The sequence below is a fragment of the Fusarium poae genome, chromosome 1, assembly GCF_019609905.1.
Source record: "Fusarium poae strain DAOMC 252244 chromosome 1, whole genome shotgun sequence".
Lineage (NCBI taxonomy): Eukaryota > Fungi > Ascomycota > Sordariomycetes > Hypocreales > Nectriaceae > Fusarium > Fusarium poae.
In genome coordinates this window covers 7,420,741-7,436,302 of record NC_058399.1, presented here as the reverse complement: position 1 = coordinate 7,436,302, position 15,562 = coordinate 7,420,741, and the positions used below count along the sequence as shown (strand labels likewise).

The 15,562-nt window shown below is 44.7% G+C and overlaps 5 protein-coding genes across 5 annotated transcripts; 1 reads left to right on the top strand and 4 right to left on the bottom strand.

Moving 5' to 3' along the window:
- Positions 1 to 748: 748 nt before the first annotated feature.
- On the top strand, positions 749 to 2,152 carry FPOAC1_002424 (uncharacterized protein; the record flags this gene model as incomplete). The annotated part of the gene is made up of 3 exons (XM_044847004.1): positions 749 to 841; positions 890 to 958; positions 1,010 to 2,152. The coding sequence occupies 3 exons, from the start codon at positions 749 to 751 to the stop codon at positions 2,150 to 2,152; spliced, it is 1,305 nt and encodes a 434-aa protein (XP_044712920.1).
- Positions 2,153 to 2,463: 311 nt separating this feature from the next.
- Positions 2,464 to 4,422, bottom strand: FPOAC1_002423 (uncharacterized protein; the record flags this gene model as incomplete). Its single annotated transcript, XM_044847003.1, has 3 exons — positions 2,464 to 3,377; positions 3,433 to 3,681; positions 3,753 to 4,422. The coding sequence occupies 3 exons, from the start codon at positions 4,420 to 4,422 to the stop codon at positions 2,464 to 2,466; spliced, it is 1,833 nt and encodes a 610-aa protein (XP_044712919.1).
- A 3,118-nt stretch (positions 4,423 to 7,540) lies between these two features.
- Positions 7,541 to 8,726, bottom strand: FPOAC1_002422 (uncharacterized protein; the record flags this gene model as incomplete). Its single annotated transcript, XM_044847002.1, has 3 exons — positions 7,541 to 7,642; positions 7,694 to 8,150; positions 8,200 to 8,726. 3 exons carry the CDS (start codon positions 8,724 to 8,726, stop codon positions 7,541 to 7,543), a joined length of 1,086 nt encoding a protein of 361 aa, XP_044712918.1.
- A 1,169-nt stretch (positions 8,727 to 9,895) lies between these two features.
- On the bottom strand, positions 9,896 to 11,581 carry FPOAC1_002421 (uncharacterized protein; the record flags this gene model as incomplete). Its single annotated transcript, XM_044847001.1, has 1 exon — positions 9,896 to 11,581. One exon carries the CDS (start codon positions 11,579 to 11,581, stop codon positions 9,896 to 9,898), a length of 1,686 nt encoding a protein of 561 aa, XP_044712917.1.
- A 333-nt stretch (positions 11,582 to 11,914) lies between these two features.
- On the bottom strand, positions 11,915 to 13,132 carry FPOAC1_002420 (uncharacterized protein; the record flags this gene model as incomplete). The annotated part of the gene is made up of 2 exons (XM_044847000.1): positions 11,915 to 12,911; positions 12,963 to 13,132. 2 exons carry the CDS (start codon positions 13,130 to 13,132, stop codon positions 11,915 to 11,917), a joined length of 1,167 nt encoding a protein of 388 aa, XP_044712916.1.
- Between the last annotated feature and the right edge of the window lie 2,430 nt (positions 13,133 to 15,562).

The following is a 15,562-nucleotide window of genomic DNA, read 5'->3' as shown; positions in this document are numbered from 1 at the left end:
TACACGGCTGAAGAAATTCCCATTATTGGAAACGACAACAGCCCACATACAGCACGAATGACGCGTCTTTGAGGGACATTTGATCTTAGATGTTTTACAGACGCTAAACCAGTGTTAGTAAACTAGACAACGACGACGATCAGCTTGCGTAAGGGCGTTTCATATATCCATGTTGTTCGATAAAATCTGGGGCTTGAGTCGTCTCGCCAGCACTTGAAACCCCAAAATCCCTGGCTTCGCTTCTGTTACATCCGGCCTAGTTCACATCCGAGTTCCAGGTTACGGAACTCCACCATAAAATTGAATCGCCAAGGGAAAGCTTAGTTGTAGATCTGTAGGATCTGAAACCATCACACGTATTGTAACTTTTCCTTCTGGGGTAACATGATACTGCAAACGAATCAGCCTTGGCGTTTACTGTCTCAGCAATGTTTACGACGACAAGCTTTTCTGGGACGATCTATTTCGAGATCCATCCAAAGGTTAAGTGTCGTAGGAGAATCGCTGGGATGTCAAAAACACATTTGCTATAAGAAGCCTGTCGTTCGATACAGATTGGTTATTTTCATCAACTCATCAAACCACACTTCAACCAAAAGAATCGCTTGACGCGATATTTCCTTTCTTCTTCTTTGCAATAAACTGCTTGTTTACTGTTTTTTTTTTTTTTACCAGTCAATTTTTCCCTTTCTTTTTCTCTCTACTCAAGTTACTGCTGCGCGGTAACTCTCATATTCATCTAATCAACATGTTTTTTGCCAATGTCCTTGTCGGCGTCTTAGCCGCTCAGGCCGTATCAAACAATGGAGCACCACGCCCAGCGCAAGCAGGCAAGTATGCAGTAAGTATTCCCATTTCTTTGTCACTACCTATTCTGACGAGATTCTAGGCTTTGATGGCTGCTGCGGCCCTACCCGTCTCGGGTGCCCCTTTGATGGGTCTCATTGAACCGAGAACAGTAAGTAGACAGCGATTCCGTTTTTTGTTTCTCCTGCTAATAGTCATCGAGCCCCGTCACAAGAGAGGCCAAAACGCCCAAGGTGATCAAGGGGGACAGAACGACGATCAAGACCAGGATGATGATCAGAACGGCCAGGACAATGAAGACGGCCAAGACGACGATAACGAACAAGGCGGTCAACAGAATAACGATGGTCAAAATAACCAAGACGACAATGATCAAGACAACGATGAGCAAGGAGATGGCCAGAACGACAACCAAAACAACGGTAATCAGAACGGAGCAGAGAATGGCAACCAGGGCAACAACCAGGGCAACGATCAAGGCAATGACCAAGGCAATGGAGGAGGCCAACAAGGCGACAATGCCGGAAATACTGCAACGGAGACTCTGGCCACCGAAACCCAGACTGATGCTGCTGCTGTCGAGACGCAGACTGATGCTGCTGCTGTCGAGACGCAGACTGATGCTGCTGCTGTCGAGACGCAGACTGATGCTGCCGATGCCATACAGGATGCCGCTGCTACCGAAACTGCTGTTCTTACTGAAACTGGAGCTGCCAATGGGACGGCTGCTGCTTCAACAACTGACGCCGCGGCCACAGCTGCACCTACGGCTTGCAAAGCAAAGAACAAGAATGGTAACAATGGCAATGGCAACGACAACGGCAACGACAATGGCAACGACAACGGCAATGATGGGAATGATAATGGTAATGGACAGGACAACGCGGACAACAACCAGAATGGTGATGACAACGCCAATGATAACGGCAACGAAAATGGCAACAACGCTGGAGACGCCACAAACGATAACGGTAACAATGACGATGCCGCTGGGGATGCCGCGGGTAACGACAACGCTGGTGGAAACAACGGAAATGACGACAACAACGAGGACGCTGCCCAAGGAGATAACGCAGACGACAATGGCGACAATGCAGCAGACAAAGCTGCTGGCAACGGCAACGACAACGCCGACGGTAACAATGCAGGAGGCGATGCTGCTCAAGATGGTAACGACGCAAGCAACAATGACGACAACGCATCACAGGACGACGCCAAGGCAGGTGATAAGGCAAAGGAAAATGCTGCCTGCAACGCTAAGCGCGGTATTCTCGGCGACCTCCTTCAGAATCTACAAGGAGGTGCTGCCGCTGGCGGTGATGCCGCCGCTGATTGCGATAACTAAAAGTACATTACAACATTTTGATACATATCAAAGCCTTTTGGGGGATCTTATGAGCGATGGCAATTGGTCTGCTGGTACAAGACTGTTATCGAGATTCATGATGGGTGCTGGACACCGATGGGCAGGCCCAGAATCGTACCAAGACTCTTCCATATACATAATCACTATGTAATAATATAATTCACCTCGAAATGCACAATATTACTACTCAATATTCATTCAACACAAACTGAGGGCATCTAAAGAACTGTGAAATAAGATTGTCTGGTTATGTATCTCCACCAAAATGTGACTATCTGCACTATCAAGTATTAAGAGTAAGTGAGCCATCCATGCCAAGCATTCCTCATACGCTCGGCTCTATCCACAGTCAGATAAGCCGAGTTGGCCAGCCTCTGCTGTAACTCCTTAAACTTGGCCGTTGGCGCCCCCTTCTCAAACAACATGTCAAGCTCAAGGTAGGAAAGGCCTTGGGTCTCTGGAAGACGGAAATAGCAGTACAATAAACAAAGGAAAGCGGTGGCTGCGTAAACAAAACATGACTTGCCCTGCATGTTCCATGCTGTTGGGTTCAGCATTTGAGGGACGATCACGTTGTTGATGATCATGAAGATGTTGTAGATGACGCGTGCGAGAGCAATGGTCTTGACGCGCAGACGGGTAGAGGGAATCTCGGCAACGATGACGTAGCATGTTGGACCGATACTGAGGTTATAAAGAAAGGTTGTTGTGATGAGAATCGCTCCAAGTGACCAGTTGAGTCCTTTTTGACCCTCGAGGACCACAGATACAATACCACCAGCGGTAAGCATAACGACAGCAGCAGCGAGGCCAGCGAGATATAGCTTTCTACGGCCGATATGGGACAACAAGAACCAAGAGATGATACCTCCAACCAGAGCCATACCGTACATGCCAGTGGACAAGCTGAAAGAGTGGGATGAGTCAAATCCGGCTTGTTCCAGGAAGTAAGGAGCGTAGCCAGTCAAGATCCAGCCGCAAAGGGCCTGAACAGACCAGACCATGCACGAGATCTCGGTACGTCGAAGGTTTGCGCCCTTGAACAGGTCCAAGTAGCTTGAGCCGCCGTAGTTGAGCTTGCGTTCAATACGATTGGTATGTTCCATGACAGCAATTGTATCATCGATATCAAGCTGAGATTGTTTGGTGAGACGCTGAAGGGCATGCCTGGCCTCGACCTTGCGCTCACGACGGATAAGCCACCCTAGTATATTTGTTAGATCGGTGTTTGGAATGTTAGAAGGGGAGTGTGAGCTTACAAGGACTCTCGGGAGCAAACATGATGCCAATAAGAAGAGGGATGGCAAAGGCCCATTGGAGAGCGAAGGGTACACGGTAGGACCACTCGGAATCGTTGTGAACGAGCGATCGCAAGATACCAGTACCAAGGAGTTGACCAATGACCCAGCACATGTTGACATTGCTGAGCAGACAGGCGCGGATGGCCGATGGTACAACCTCGGCAGCATATGTAGCTGCTAGTGTTTGGATGACACCCCAAGAGATACCTTTGAGTGATAGTCAGTATGGGTAATATTAAAGAAAGAAAGAATTAAAGTGAAGATAGGTGAGTACATACCACATAGTGCCTGAGAAGCAACCAATACAGCAATGTTGTGCGCAAAAAAAGCTGGAAAGACGGCAATGCACATCCAAGCAAGACTGATTAACATCATCTTCTTGTACCCAATACTGTATGTGATCCATCCATGCAGCAATAGACCAATGACTTCACAAGCAATGGCAGATACTTGCAGTGCTGTCTGCCAAAGGGGTGAGATCTCGTAGATTGGCCCATTCGGCGTGTCAAACACCTCTCCATATCGTTCTCGAAAGGCAGGAAAGGCGACGAATCCAGCAACAAGACTCTTGTCATATCCTTCCATGACGACAGTGAGGAAGAGAAGGAGAGACCAAAAGATAGCTTTGGGGAATTGTTTACAGCAGCCTATGATGGTCATGTCCTTTTCATTATTAAGCGCACGACGCACTTTCTCGCCCGTGTCGTCGGAGCTGTGTGATCCACGAGGAAGCCATAATATCTCGACAGCATTTTTGTTGGGGTGGTTATCTGGAAGGTCGAAGGTGGTGGATGCATCTTGGATGACGGGGACTTGGTTGCCTTCTGGATCGTGCACCTTTGTCTCGATCTCTGTGACACGAAGGATGGCTTTGGACTGGACAGGGAGGAGGACTATCTCATCTTTACTACCATTGTCCGACGAGGTAGACTTTCCCGAGCCGAACATGGTGATTGTAAAGAAAGACTGAGATTAAACGAGGGATAAAAAAGGAATGGATGCCATGTGGCGATTTAATGATTGTGTCATCCGATATGAGACTGTCTGATGCAGGTCCTGGTCCTGGTTGCATTTATCCCGCGGCCACAGACAACATATATAGGATCGACAAGACATGGACCCTCTCGGTTAGGACTTGGGATGACGGTGCGTCTTTTCATCTTTTTGCATAAATCACCAGCTGGGGTAAATGATCCGTCCACCTCATGTTGGTTCACCTCCATAGAAAATAGATAGCTTGCGACTACGTAGAGATACAACGGCCGTTCTTCGGCGCTGCTCACTTTCTCCATGGGCAGAGAGTGGATACTTTTATGAGAAACTGGAGAAAAAAGATAGGGTCGAACCAGAAAAGAATAACACTAGCTCGACATTTTCCACAATGGGTTTGGTTCTTGCGGGGGAGCGTTTGAGGGGTGGAAGCGAAGAAGAAGAAGAAGAAGATCAAAAACTGCATTCCAGTTATTATGTTACAACTGTGATGGGCATCAAGTTTTTATTCCCTCAAGGGTTCTAGAAGCTTGGACAATGACGATCATGCAAAGACAATGCGGCTCTTTTCTAAAGCAGTTTTCTTTTTTAACAACTGCCTGTCGATCTCCTTACTATGGCACGGACAGGGATATAAAGGCATGGCACCATCTCTCAGGTTCAGTCAGCCAAGGCTTGTTACTACTGTAGTCTACCGGGGACCCGGATCGCCAAATCAAAGTGTTCTAGATCCGATCCTTCGCGTCTTGACACTTGGTTCCTAGAGTCAATAGTAGCACGTCTAGTACATGCCACCTCCCTGTTTTGGAAATACAAAATCCTTGAAACGTAATAATTTAGGTAACTGTCCTAGAAACTCATTAAAGAACGGAAGAGCTTTTACGGATAGTTCTCGTGTGCGTGTCTCACCATGTCCACATCTGATTTTGTGTCCACTCTTCTCATCCCATGGGGAACGAGAAGTGAGTGTGGGGATTGGCTCGGAAGAAAGGAGAGTCGATGAGTCTAGTTTAGTTTGATTTTAGTCTGTTCCCCTATTACGTACTGACAGCAGGACGCAATGGACTGACTTCTCTGTTGGACTTTCAGCCCCGAGAACAGAGCATCAGCAGGACAACATTGTGTGGTGTGGCGTTTTAATTCCGCACCTTCTGGCTAAATAAATATTATTTCGTCAGCCCCTGCATGTCATAGAACCTTTAGTTGAACGGGTGAGCTCCATCTAACTTCAAGTTTCAACTCCCATTTTCAGTTACCCGAGGGAAGCCGGAACTACACGTGATGCCGAGTAGTCATTCCCGAAATCCCTTAAACTCCTTCTTCTTCCTTCGCCGAGTCTAAAAAGGGACACAAGTTCCCCGTTTTTGACACTCAGCCCTCGGAAAAGCGACCCGGATCTACTGAGGCCAAAGCAGAAAACTACACGGTCTAAATCGAGTCATGACCTCTGTCTGGCATCTGGCATGCTTCTCCGCTGTTTTTTAGCTTTTTAACCGAACCTGGTCTGTCATCAATTAACGTGCTAGACTAACCGTCAAGGGGCGTTATTTCCGAGGGACACTGGTCCAGCATCGGATTATGTCGGCTTTCTTGACTTGAACCCACAACACGACAACAGCCAGCAGCTGAGATAATTGCCATTTCATCAGCCAAGAGATGATGTGCAACAGGTGCAGATCAAGCGCGCCAGCTAGTTGTTTAGTCTCATCTGCAGCAGATGTTCTCTCCTGGCTAATGCGAGGCTTTGGTCTCTGAACCTGCCAAAACGGTGCTGGCGGATGATGAACGCCATGTGTCTTTTCGGCGCGTCTCGAATTTAGGTTTAATAAGACATTCTTAGACTTGTTTTTTCTACACATGTCAAGACGCGACCAACGTGTGGGCGCGTACCCTACACCTGGAATGTGCGTTATAGTATTGAAACGAATTAGAGTGTTATAGTTAGTTTTAATTGTATAGAAATAAAATAAATAACCTATAAATAAAATGCTTATTATTCTGAGTCTAAGGACTATAATACCTTATTGGTAAGCAAATAGGATGAAAGTAATGACAAGATATGTTGACTGGATGCAATGGCGATAACTCCAATTTGGTACAGTGTACTGACTGACTGAGTCAATCAGCGCCTCAAAAGTAAATTGTGTTGTAGACCCGATTATACATTTATGCGCTTCTCACTATTCATCAGTAACCAAATCTTTTTTTTACATAGTTTCTACTGTCGTCGCGATTGATCTCAATTGTGAGACAATAATCACGTTCCCACAATTGACGCGACCTTGAATTCCCCGGATTCTGCTGTCAATAATTGACAACCGCTAACAATAAAAATGACGTCAGTCGTTGACTTTTCTTTCGCGAAGGAGATTTATTCGGCCCTTCTTGTGAAATCTTGAGGGGAAATAAAGTTGGCGATGCTTTGCGGGCCTAGGCGTGGGTTAACGGCCCTTTTATTGTGAAAATGAGGAGGCGGGGACTATGACAGAATCTGGGGTTCAAACGGTGATGCATCATGTAGAAAGAAGGTCAATATGAATTCCGACATGGAAAAGAATGAGCAAAGTAGGTTTATTGTCCAAGGCTGTGATAGTCAACCACCAACGGGTAGGAATGTATATGTCCCGCATACAAGACACCATAGGTCAAGTAAAACCAAAAGACCCACAATTAGGAATCTTGCGACGATCTCTTGATGATCTTCGTTGACAGAGTTCCGTAGTGGCGGTAGTTCAAGAGGTTACGATGTAACCCTTACTATAAAAGAACTTGCGAAGCCAATCATAGCTAAACTTGTTATCCTAGGACTTCAACCTCGGTCATCATAACCGACAGCAATACATAGTGTATCTACTGTTTTATTAACAAATACGATCCAACTTCAGAATATGAACAAAGTAAGAGTAAAAAACAGCTTTAGGTCGCGTGAAACTATGTTCCGTCTGGAGAGATATACTGAAGAACTTGATGTGGCTTAATAAACTTGTTGTTCATAAATGTGTTACTTATTGATAAATTGACGTGCTACGTAAAATAATATCTCTGACTCACCAAACACCTGACACTTCTAGGCCCATCATTCTGCAACCTTGAGAACACAACGACCTGCAACCTGACCAGTCGCCAACTTATGCAACCACTCATCAAGATCCTCAAGCTTACCCTTGGACAGGATCGGCTATAGGCAGTCAGTACAAGAACTTCGATATGTGAGGTACGATGAACTTACGCGAACAAGACCTCTGGCTGTAAAGTCAAGAGCTTCCTCAACATCCTTCAGACTTCCGGTAACACTTCCTACGATCTTCAGCCTTCGCAGCGCGACAACCATCGGTGGCGCACCAGCAAGAACAGTGGGATCCTGAGGGAGTCCGACGGCAACGACTGTTCCGTTGGGACGAAGATAGTTTGGGGCTGATTCGTATGCCGCCCGGGTAGCTGCTGTGACAATGACACCATGGGCACCATGCCCAGTGACCTTGAGTACCTGGGTCGCGACGTCTTTGGTAGTCTTGAAGTCGATGAACACCTCAGCACCGAGTTTGTTGCACAAGTCGCGCTTTTCGTCACCACCATCGATGGCAATGACGCGCATGCCCATCGCTTTGGCATATTGGATTGCGAAATGGCCAAGACCACCACCTGCGCCAGGAATGACTAGCCACTGTCCTGGAGTGACACCAGATCTAATACCCGTATTAGAATATCCTGAAAGCAAATGACATCTTCCCTTACCTTTTACAAGCAGTATAAGCGGTGACACCGCCACACATGATAGGGCCAGCCTCTTCGTCAGAAACACCATCAGGTATCCTGGAAGAATATCTCCCATCCGCGACAACATACTCCTGAAATGTTCCCGGCACAGAGAAACCACTGTTTGTTTGAACTGGGCAATGAACCTCATCAGAGCCAACTCTGCAAAAATCGCACTCCCCACAAGTACTGGCGATCCACTTGACGCCAGCTCGATCACCAATCTTCCAGCTCTTCTCCATGCCTTCACCCACAGCCACCACAGGGCCAGCTCCCTCGTGACCAGCGATACCGCCAGTGACGTCCTTCATACTGACGCCGAAATCACTCCATTCATCGTGGAGAAGAGATTTGTCTGAACCACAGAGGCCGGTCCAATTCACCTTGACGAGAATTTGGCCCGGACCAGGCTTAGGTACGGGGACGGTCTTGACAGGAGCCTTTGCATCTGGTCCAGATCCTTGACGGACTGCTGCGCGTTGATGTGAAGGGATTTGTACAGACATGTTGAAGATATAGTGATGACTAGGAATGTTGTAAGATGTGGAATTGGATGAAAAACAACATCACGGGACAAGTTGGGATATTTATCTACGACCTCGCGAGCGACACGATATGGAAAAGTAACCGAGGTATCATAGATTTCAAGATTCGGAGAATGCATTGCCGTCATCTGAACTACATTATCCAATTATATTTGAAATGCGTGTTTGTAGACATCTATCTGCAGCTTCAACAGCCAGTAATTGAGTACCTCGAGACCGAGGTACGGATAATAGAAACCCGGAGACCAAGAGAAGTCCTATCAAGAACAAAGCTATGAGTATGTCGAAAGCAGGGATACAAGCTGGGACGATGGAGAACGGACGAGTCAGAGAGTCCGAAGTGGTCTGAGAAGCCCTCATGATGCGCGGAATGACAGCGGATTGAAAAGTCCTGACAAGGAAGAGGGGACTTTGTGTGCAGATCTCTTTGAGCCTATCTGCAGGTTTGCGTCTACAAATGTCCGTTAGCCCGAGTTGACCCTTTTCTCTCCGCAAAACAAAAACGTGGCTGTGGGTCCGGGTAACTGATTAACATGGCTATCAGGCATTGAAACGTCACAACGTCAATGCTGAATGGACTGGAGTCAAAGAATTAGCTCCATAGCCACGTTTAGTTTTCTCTATAGAATGCGGGGAAGTTAGGCTGGTGTCATTGTAGGTAGTCCAAGAGTATATCACCTGATGTTGATCTTATGGGAAATTAGCGTCAGGAATGACTTCTAGCTCCCTTTCAACCTATGACTTGTTAGTTGATGCGCTTAGAAGTCAAAGCTCTGTATCAGACTTGGTGGATCCAGTGCATCGCGGCAGAATGACTCGCCATAGACTCTGGCATTGTATAGTCTGAGGAAGCGCAGGGACTTGACGTGGCAAGCAAGTGAAAGCCCTTCGTGTCTTGACCTAGTGGACTGGTACTGTGTTGCTGAAGTCTCACGATAACGGAATGGGAAAATGAGGATACGAACACGAGTGGGTTTTAGTTTCTTTCGCTTACTCGATGGATACATTGAAGTTGACAAATAATTCAAAGGTAACAGAAAAGTCGCGACTGATACGGGAAGACAACTGCTTTGGTGTATACATAGTATGGTTTGGCATAAACCTATTCTATGTAGCTGGATAGAGACCCTTCATTTGCTTCGCATCATTTCTAGCCATGGCAGCATATATTGCTGTCCCCTCTTATCGAGATCTTTCTTCCACAGCCTCATATGCCTCCGATTCAGCAGTCCTTCAGGATAACCTTTCTTTACAAGAATCTCAAGCATGACCCCATTGTTCTGCTCCATGGCGATCTTTATCGCCTTTCGCACATTCTTCCTATTCATTTCCGCACCAATATCAAACAGAAGCTTAACCATCTCCAAGTCCCCTCTGTTGGTGGCAAGCGGCAAAGATATATCTCGCGGCTTTTCACTTTCCACCAGCGTACAGACGTTGTAATCTTCAAGGTCCTCGGCAGAGTGTGACGGGCGAAGGTGATAGCCTAATCCAACAAGCCTTTTCACCAAGGGCATGCAGTTATCCAAAACAGCACGATGGATCCTTGCCGTTCCCCAAGAAGCCAAGGTATGTGCCGCGTAATCGTCTCTGTACGAGGTCTTGGTCCACCAAACACCCTCTCTCTCAGTAAAACCCTCTATGATGGCATCGTAAACAACATCAAATACGTCAACACTTGTCGTCTTGTCAAGTATCTTGCTCAGTTCAATAGCTGCAGGCTTTCGGCTGCTATACTTTGTGCGCCCGAGCCAATCTAGCTCAACCTGGAGTCCTGGACGAACGGTGTTGTATCTTGTCAAGGATGGGCCGCAGGAGATCGCAAAGGTCAGCCATTTCAGCCTTTCGAGGGTCTTTGATTCGGAGATAATCTCATATCTGACAACGTCTTTCGCGCCAGAGTCTACAGCAAGGCTGTCTAGTAAAATGGTGGCACAGTTCATGTTGTCTGTTTGTATCATCATTCTAGTAGTGTTTGCGATTCGGATGAGAGAACGTTCGCAAACGAGTGAATCCAAGCCATGTATATAGTTGAGCCAGCTCCGGTCGGCGCGAGGGAGCTCTATATCGGAAGTTCGGCCATGGTTTTCGTCATCACCGACGTGATCTGGACAAGTTATCGATTGTTGTTTGGCGATTATTGTTCTCAGTATCTCAGGCTCATCGATATAAATTGCCACGGCAACTAGCCCTTCGCGCACAATAGGACAAGTTTCGTCCAGGCAAGTGAATGCTATATTTTCATCCAACTGTAGTTTGCCAGTGAAGAAATCGTGTCGATCCCGAATGTATCCGTGCTTTACTGCGATCTCGCAGACCACTTGGACTTCCTCCTCTATTGTGGTGTTGCAAGATGCGTCGTGGCCAAGCTTGTACTGCTTCATATGTTCTGCAATGGCTTTCAGCACAATATGGTCTTTGGTGGGCGGCTTCTGTCTGATCTTCCCCAAGGTTCGGGCTGTCAAGTATCTTATGCAAAACTCATTGCTTAACATAAAGTCGTGGTATTTCGGGTCCGTGAATAGTTCCCAGAAGACAGAACGAATATATGCCCCTGGGGATGTGTAACGATCATCGGGAAGTTCCTTACGAAACACTTTTGTTTCACGCACAGGGTCCCAATACACGACATGTTGAAGTATGTCAGATTCGAAGATAGCTTCCATTCCCAGCTGGTAAAATCCTTTGTTCACGAGACATAACTCCAGCATCTCACAAATATGCAAGATATCTGCGCAGGCATGGAAGATGTGAAGCTTGATTTCAGTGGGCAAAGTTTCTAGTCGGCTGGGACTTTGGTTGCTGGGTAGTGACATCCTTGGCGGAAGTTTAGTGGTGTCGACTTTCGCTATCTGGCTCAGTCGAAAGATCTCTATCGAGAGAGTCGAGTCGAGTTCAAGGGTAAATAAACGCTTGGATTTATTCGTGTAAACAAATGATCAACAATGCAACCTGGAGTGTGGATTCATTAGGTTGAGACGCGAAATCCTTTGGGTCTAGTTTAGTGATTCAGCCTGAGGCAGTAACATTATCCCCTGGTCACTCCACTACCTAACAAATATCTTCTTTGATTGATTGGTCAGAAAATGAGCTTGCGAGATTACCTAGGTAGGGTACATATAACAAACATCATCATCATTCATGCTCGCTCACAAATCCTCATTTCTTAACCTTCCCCAACCTTTGGCTCTCTGCCTCACGATGCCCAAGTCGTCCATGTTCAACAGACCTATCTCATTATCAATAAGCACACGCCAAGCAATATCCCTCACATTTGGCGGCTCAGAAGGTGTATCCCAGTACCGAGCCAGTAATCCTCGAGATTCCGCCTGCTCGATCTGCGTCGATGTCATATCTCTCTCTCTTCTGGGCAAAACATCGAGGGAGTTCTCATAGTCAGACCTAAACAGTTTGGCGTTTCGGAACCTCGTGGACGCAAAGTATGAGTTGGACTGATTGAAGCGATACGTTGGACGCTTGGTCTCGAAATTATCTTCTATTGATACCAAACGTTCGAGTTTGGCGTCCCAGAAGATATCTCTGTGTGTTGAGTTCATGTCTAGGACGGATTCGAATGGCGCATTTCCAGTTACTACAATAGTAAGCGGACGTGTAATCTTTGCTGTGCCATTCCAATACGTGAGATAGTCTAGATCTCGTAAAGGCTGTAAATGGCGATCCAGCTCAGCAAATGTCTTTGTTCCAGAAGACTTGAAGTCAATCAGTAGAGTCAACGTTTGCTTTGGAGCTTTGTCGAACAATCCCCTCCATTGACCAGTGAGTCCCTGATTCTGAGCCTTGATCATGCGTTGTAGAGGCTCTAGATACAATGACTCGAGTGTTTTCTTACTGCTCAGACCCAATCTTGAGTGACCAACGAGCAGGCTTGACCTTCTTAGGTGAACGTCTGCTTCGACACTGATGCATCCCGAACCGAGAGCATCAAAGAGAGGAATGTGACGCTCGTAGTCGTTATGGGAGTGAATCGGGACGGGGTCGGCATTGCGGAGGAAGGATTGGTGGGCATCGTCCCAAAGTTCAGGGCTTTTATATGTGAGGCCGCTGAAGCGGATGTCGTATGGGTCGTTAGATACACGAATTCGATCTTTGCTAAGGTAGTGGATATAGATGAGTTCGCCGATGCATCTATACAACAATTAGCTGGGGTGGGATATATATGTGAGGGTGTGAACGCACAAGCAGAATAACAAGCCGGTAACGTATCTCAGCCAGTTCTTTCGTAGGTGATGCCGAAGGATCATCCTTCTGGAGGGACCTTTCTCAATATCATCAACCATTGCAGCTTCGCATGAACTGGCAAGTCTGTAACCCGAAGCCATGAAGACTTTTGCGTACCACAAAACCATGCATTCGAGTTTTTGAAGTTGTCGAGGTCATTGAGGGGAACATAGTTAATTATACGAGTAATAGCGCTAGTAGAAATTCTAGACCGACTCTCGACTCAAACACCGAGTTAGACCGATGGAGTCCATATCGAAGGATTGATTAATCAGGCAACTTTATTCGGCAAAGCGGCGCGGACCAACGACGCATTTTACGCTTCGGCCAATTACGTGATGATCAACAATACGGTAAATGAAATATTCTTCACAGCCACGACGATAAGTTTCATGCAACGATTACGGGATCGACATTTGATAAATACGTGACGCAAGCTTGTTGCCAGAAAATTACTTGATAAAAGAGAAATCATTCTTGTTTATTCGCATTGCTAAGTGGAGCGTAGGATTGTCCCCAGGTGATCACAGTTCTAGATCGTCAACGAACAGGGGCACAGTTCCCGCCAAGTGAAAAACGAAGGATTTTTTGACTTCTTCTAACGAGCTGCGCCATGACCCTGCGTCAGCACGGCTGGATTCATGTCACCATTGCTGACAATATGATTCTGCCTTCGGGAGGAATACGAAAAAGGCAACGGCCGGGGAAGCTAAAGTTGTAAACCAACCGTGGCAAGACGAACAACTCAGAGGACCCGCATTAAATGCACAGCTAATTTTTATCTGATGGTCTGAATCCTGAAGGGTACGATAAGTTAGTAAATAATTGTTGGGGAGTTTGATATTTTGTCCTTGTTCTACTTTGTGGATGAGGGTTCAGAAGATTACCCACACAGAAAACAGACATGGGTTTTATATCTGAATCCAGCTGTAATAATACAAAAACAATCAGGTGCGTTGAAAGGACTGAAGATATATCCGTGTCGCAGTATTCCTGTGACGTTGGTCGAAGGCATATTCCTATATATTCGGCGTAAGTCGTAGATATTGTAGAAGTGACAAGCCCACTGTCAACATGATAATGCGGCTCGGATGTGGCTGGCGCCAAAACTGTTAACCGCCGGAGACACTAGAGACGAAATTAGTGACTCAGATCATTCTGTTTGAGCATCACTGTTTGTTAATTTATTTTTGCAGCCTAGAGCTCAAATGCTAGGATGACACAAATTCTATTGGACAACCTGCCTGTCACTCTCTCCTCCATTAGTAGCAAACCATTCCGTCACTGCTCTACTCATTCAGCTGACATGCACTGTTTCAAATCAGGGTCGGCCTCTTGGAGTATCACGTGTGACAAGTGGGTGACCAATCAATACTGGCCGCTAGAGGTTCACGACCAAACCATCAGTGCAATCATCTGGGTTGATAGTTTGGGTGTCTGAACTTCGGTTTTAGGGGACGTTGCAAACCTCTGCCACTATGAGATACAGATACAGGTACTCGTATCATTAAGAGTCTTTTGTCTTTGTCAGGTCCTGTAAAATCAATAGTCATTGTATCATATTATCTACAGTGGCACGTGCTTTATCATCTTGTCTTTCACTGCGTCTTCCGTGTCACACAAGCATGATTGTTCAACAAATTATAGCGATTTCGTCAGTCGGCTGCAGAACCCCTCTACGCTCTCTTGCAGGTTAAAAAGGAAAATTACCTACCTATGGATTCGACCTAACGGAGACCCTACTCATAGAGTAGGCGGCAAAATTCTAGGATAAGGGCAAAATTCTAGGATAGCTAGATACCCTGCTTTATTAGAACTTTATTAAAATTACCTACTAAATCTAATAAATTCTAATATATATATATATATAATTTAATTAACTTTTATTTATAAAGCTACTTTTTTAATTTAGTTAATAAAATACTATATTTATATTATATTAATAATACTATATAAACTACTTAAGAAATCCTTATATTATAAAATTATCTTAAGTATAATAAAAAAAAGCTTATTACTATAAAGGATATTATTATTAAGTATTATATTTTTAAAAGTACTATAAAGAAGTATATTTAATTATTAAAGCTTATTAAAAAGCTAACTTTTAATAATATAAATATTAAAAGGCTAAAGAATTTTAATAAAAGTAAAAAGTATATAATTATTATATATATTATATAGCTTAAAAGATATAGATTTTCTATAAATTAATTAATTATTAAAATAACTATAAATAAATTAAAAGTATTATAAACTTCTTTATTATACTTAATTAAAGAAAGATAATATAAATATTTTCTTAAAAATAATTTATAACTATAAAAAAAGAAATTAATATAAATATTTAATTATAAAAAAGTAAAATTTAAAGTATATAAAGTTTAAGAAGTTAAAGATTTCTATATTAACCTTATTAATATTATATAGAAAAGAGATATTAAGCTATTTTAAATCTTAAATATTAATAAATATAATATATAAATAAGTATTATATATAAGTAGCTTAAGGTAATTATTATAAAGAAAAAATATAATATAAAATATAAAATTATTAC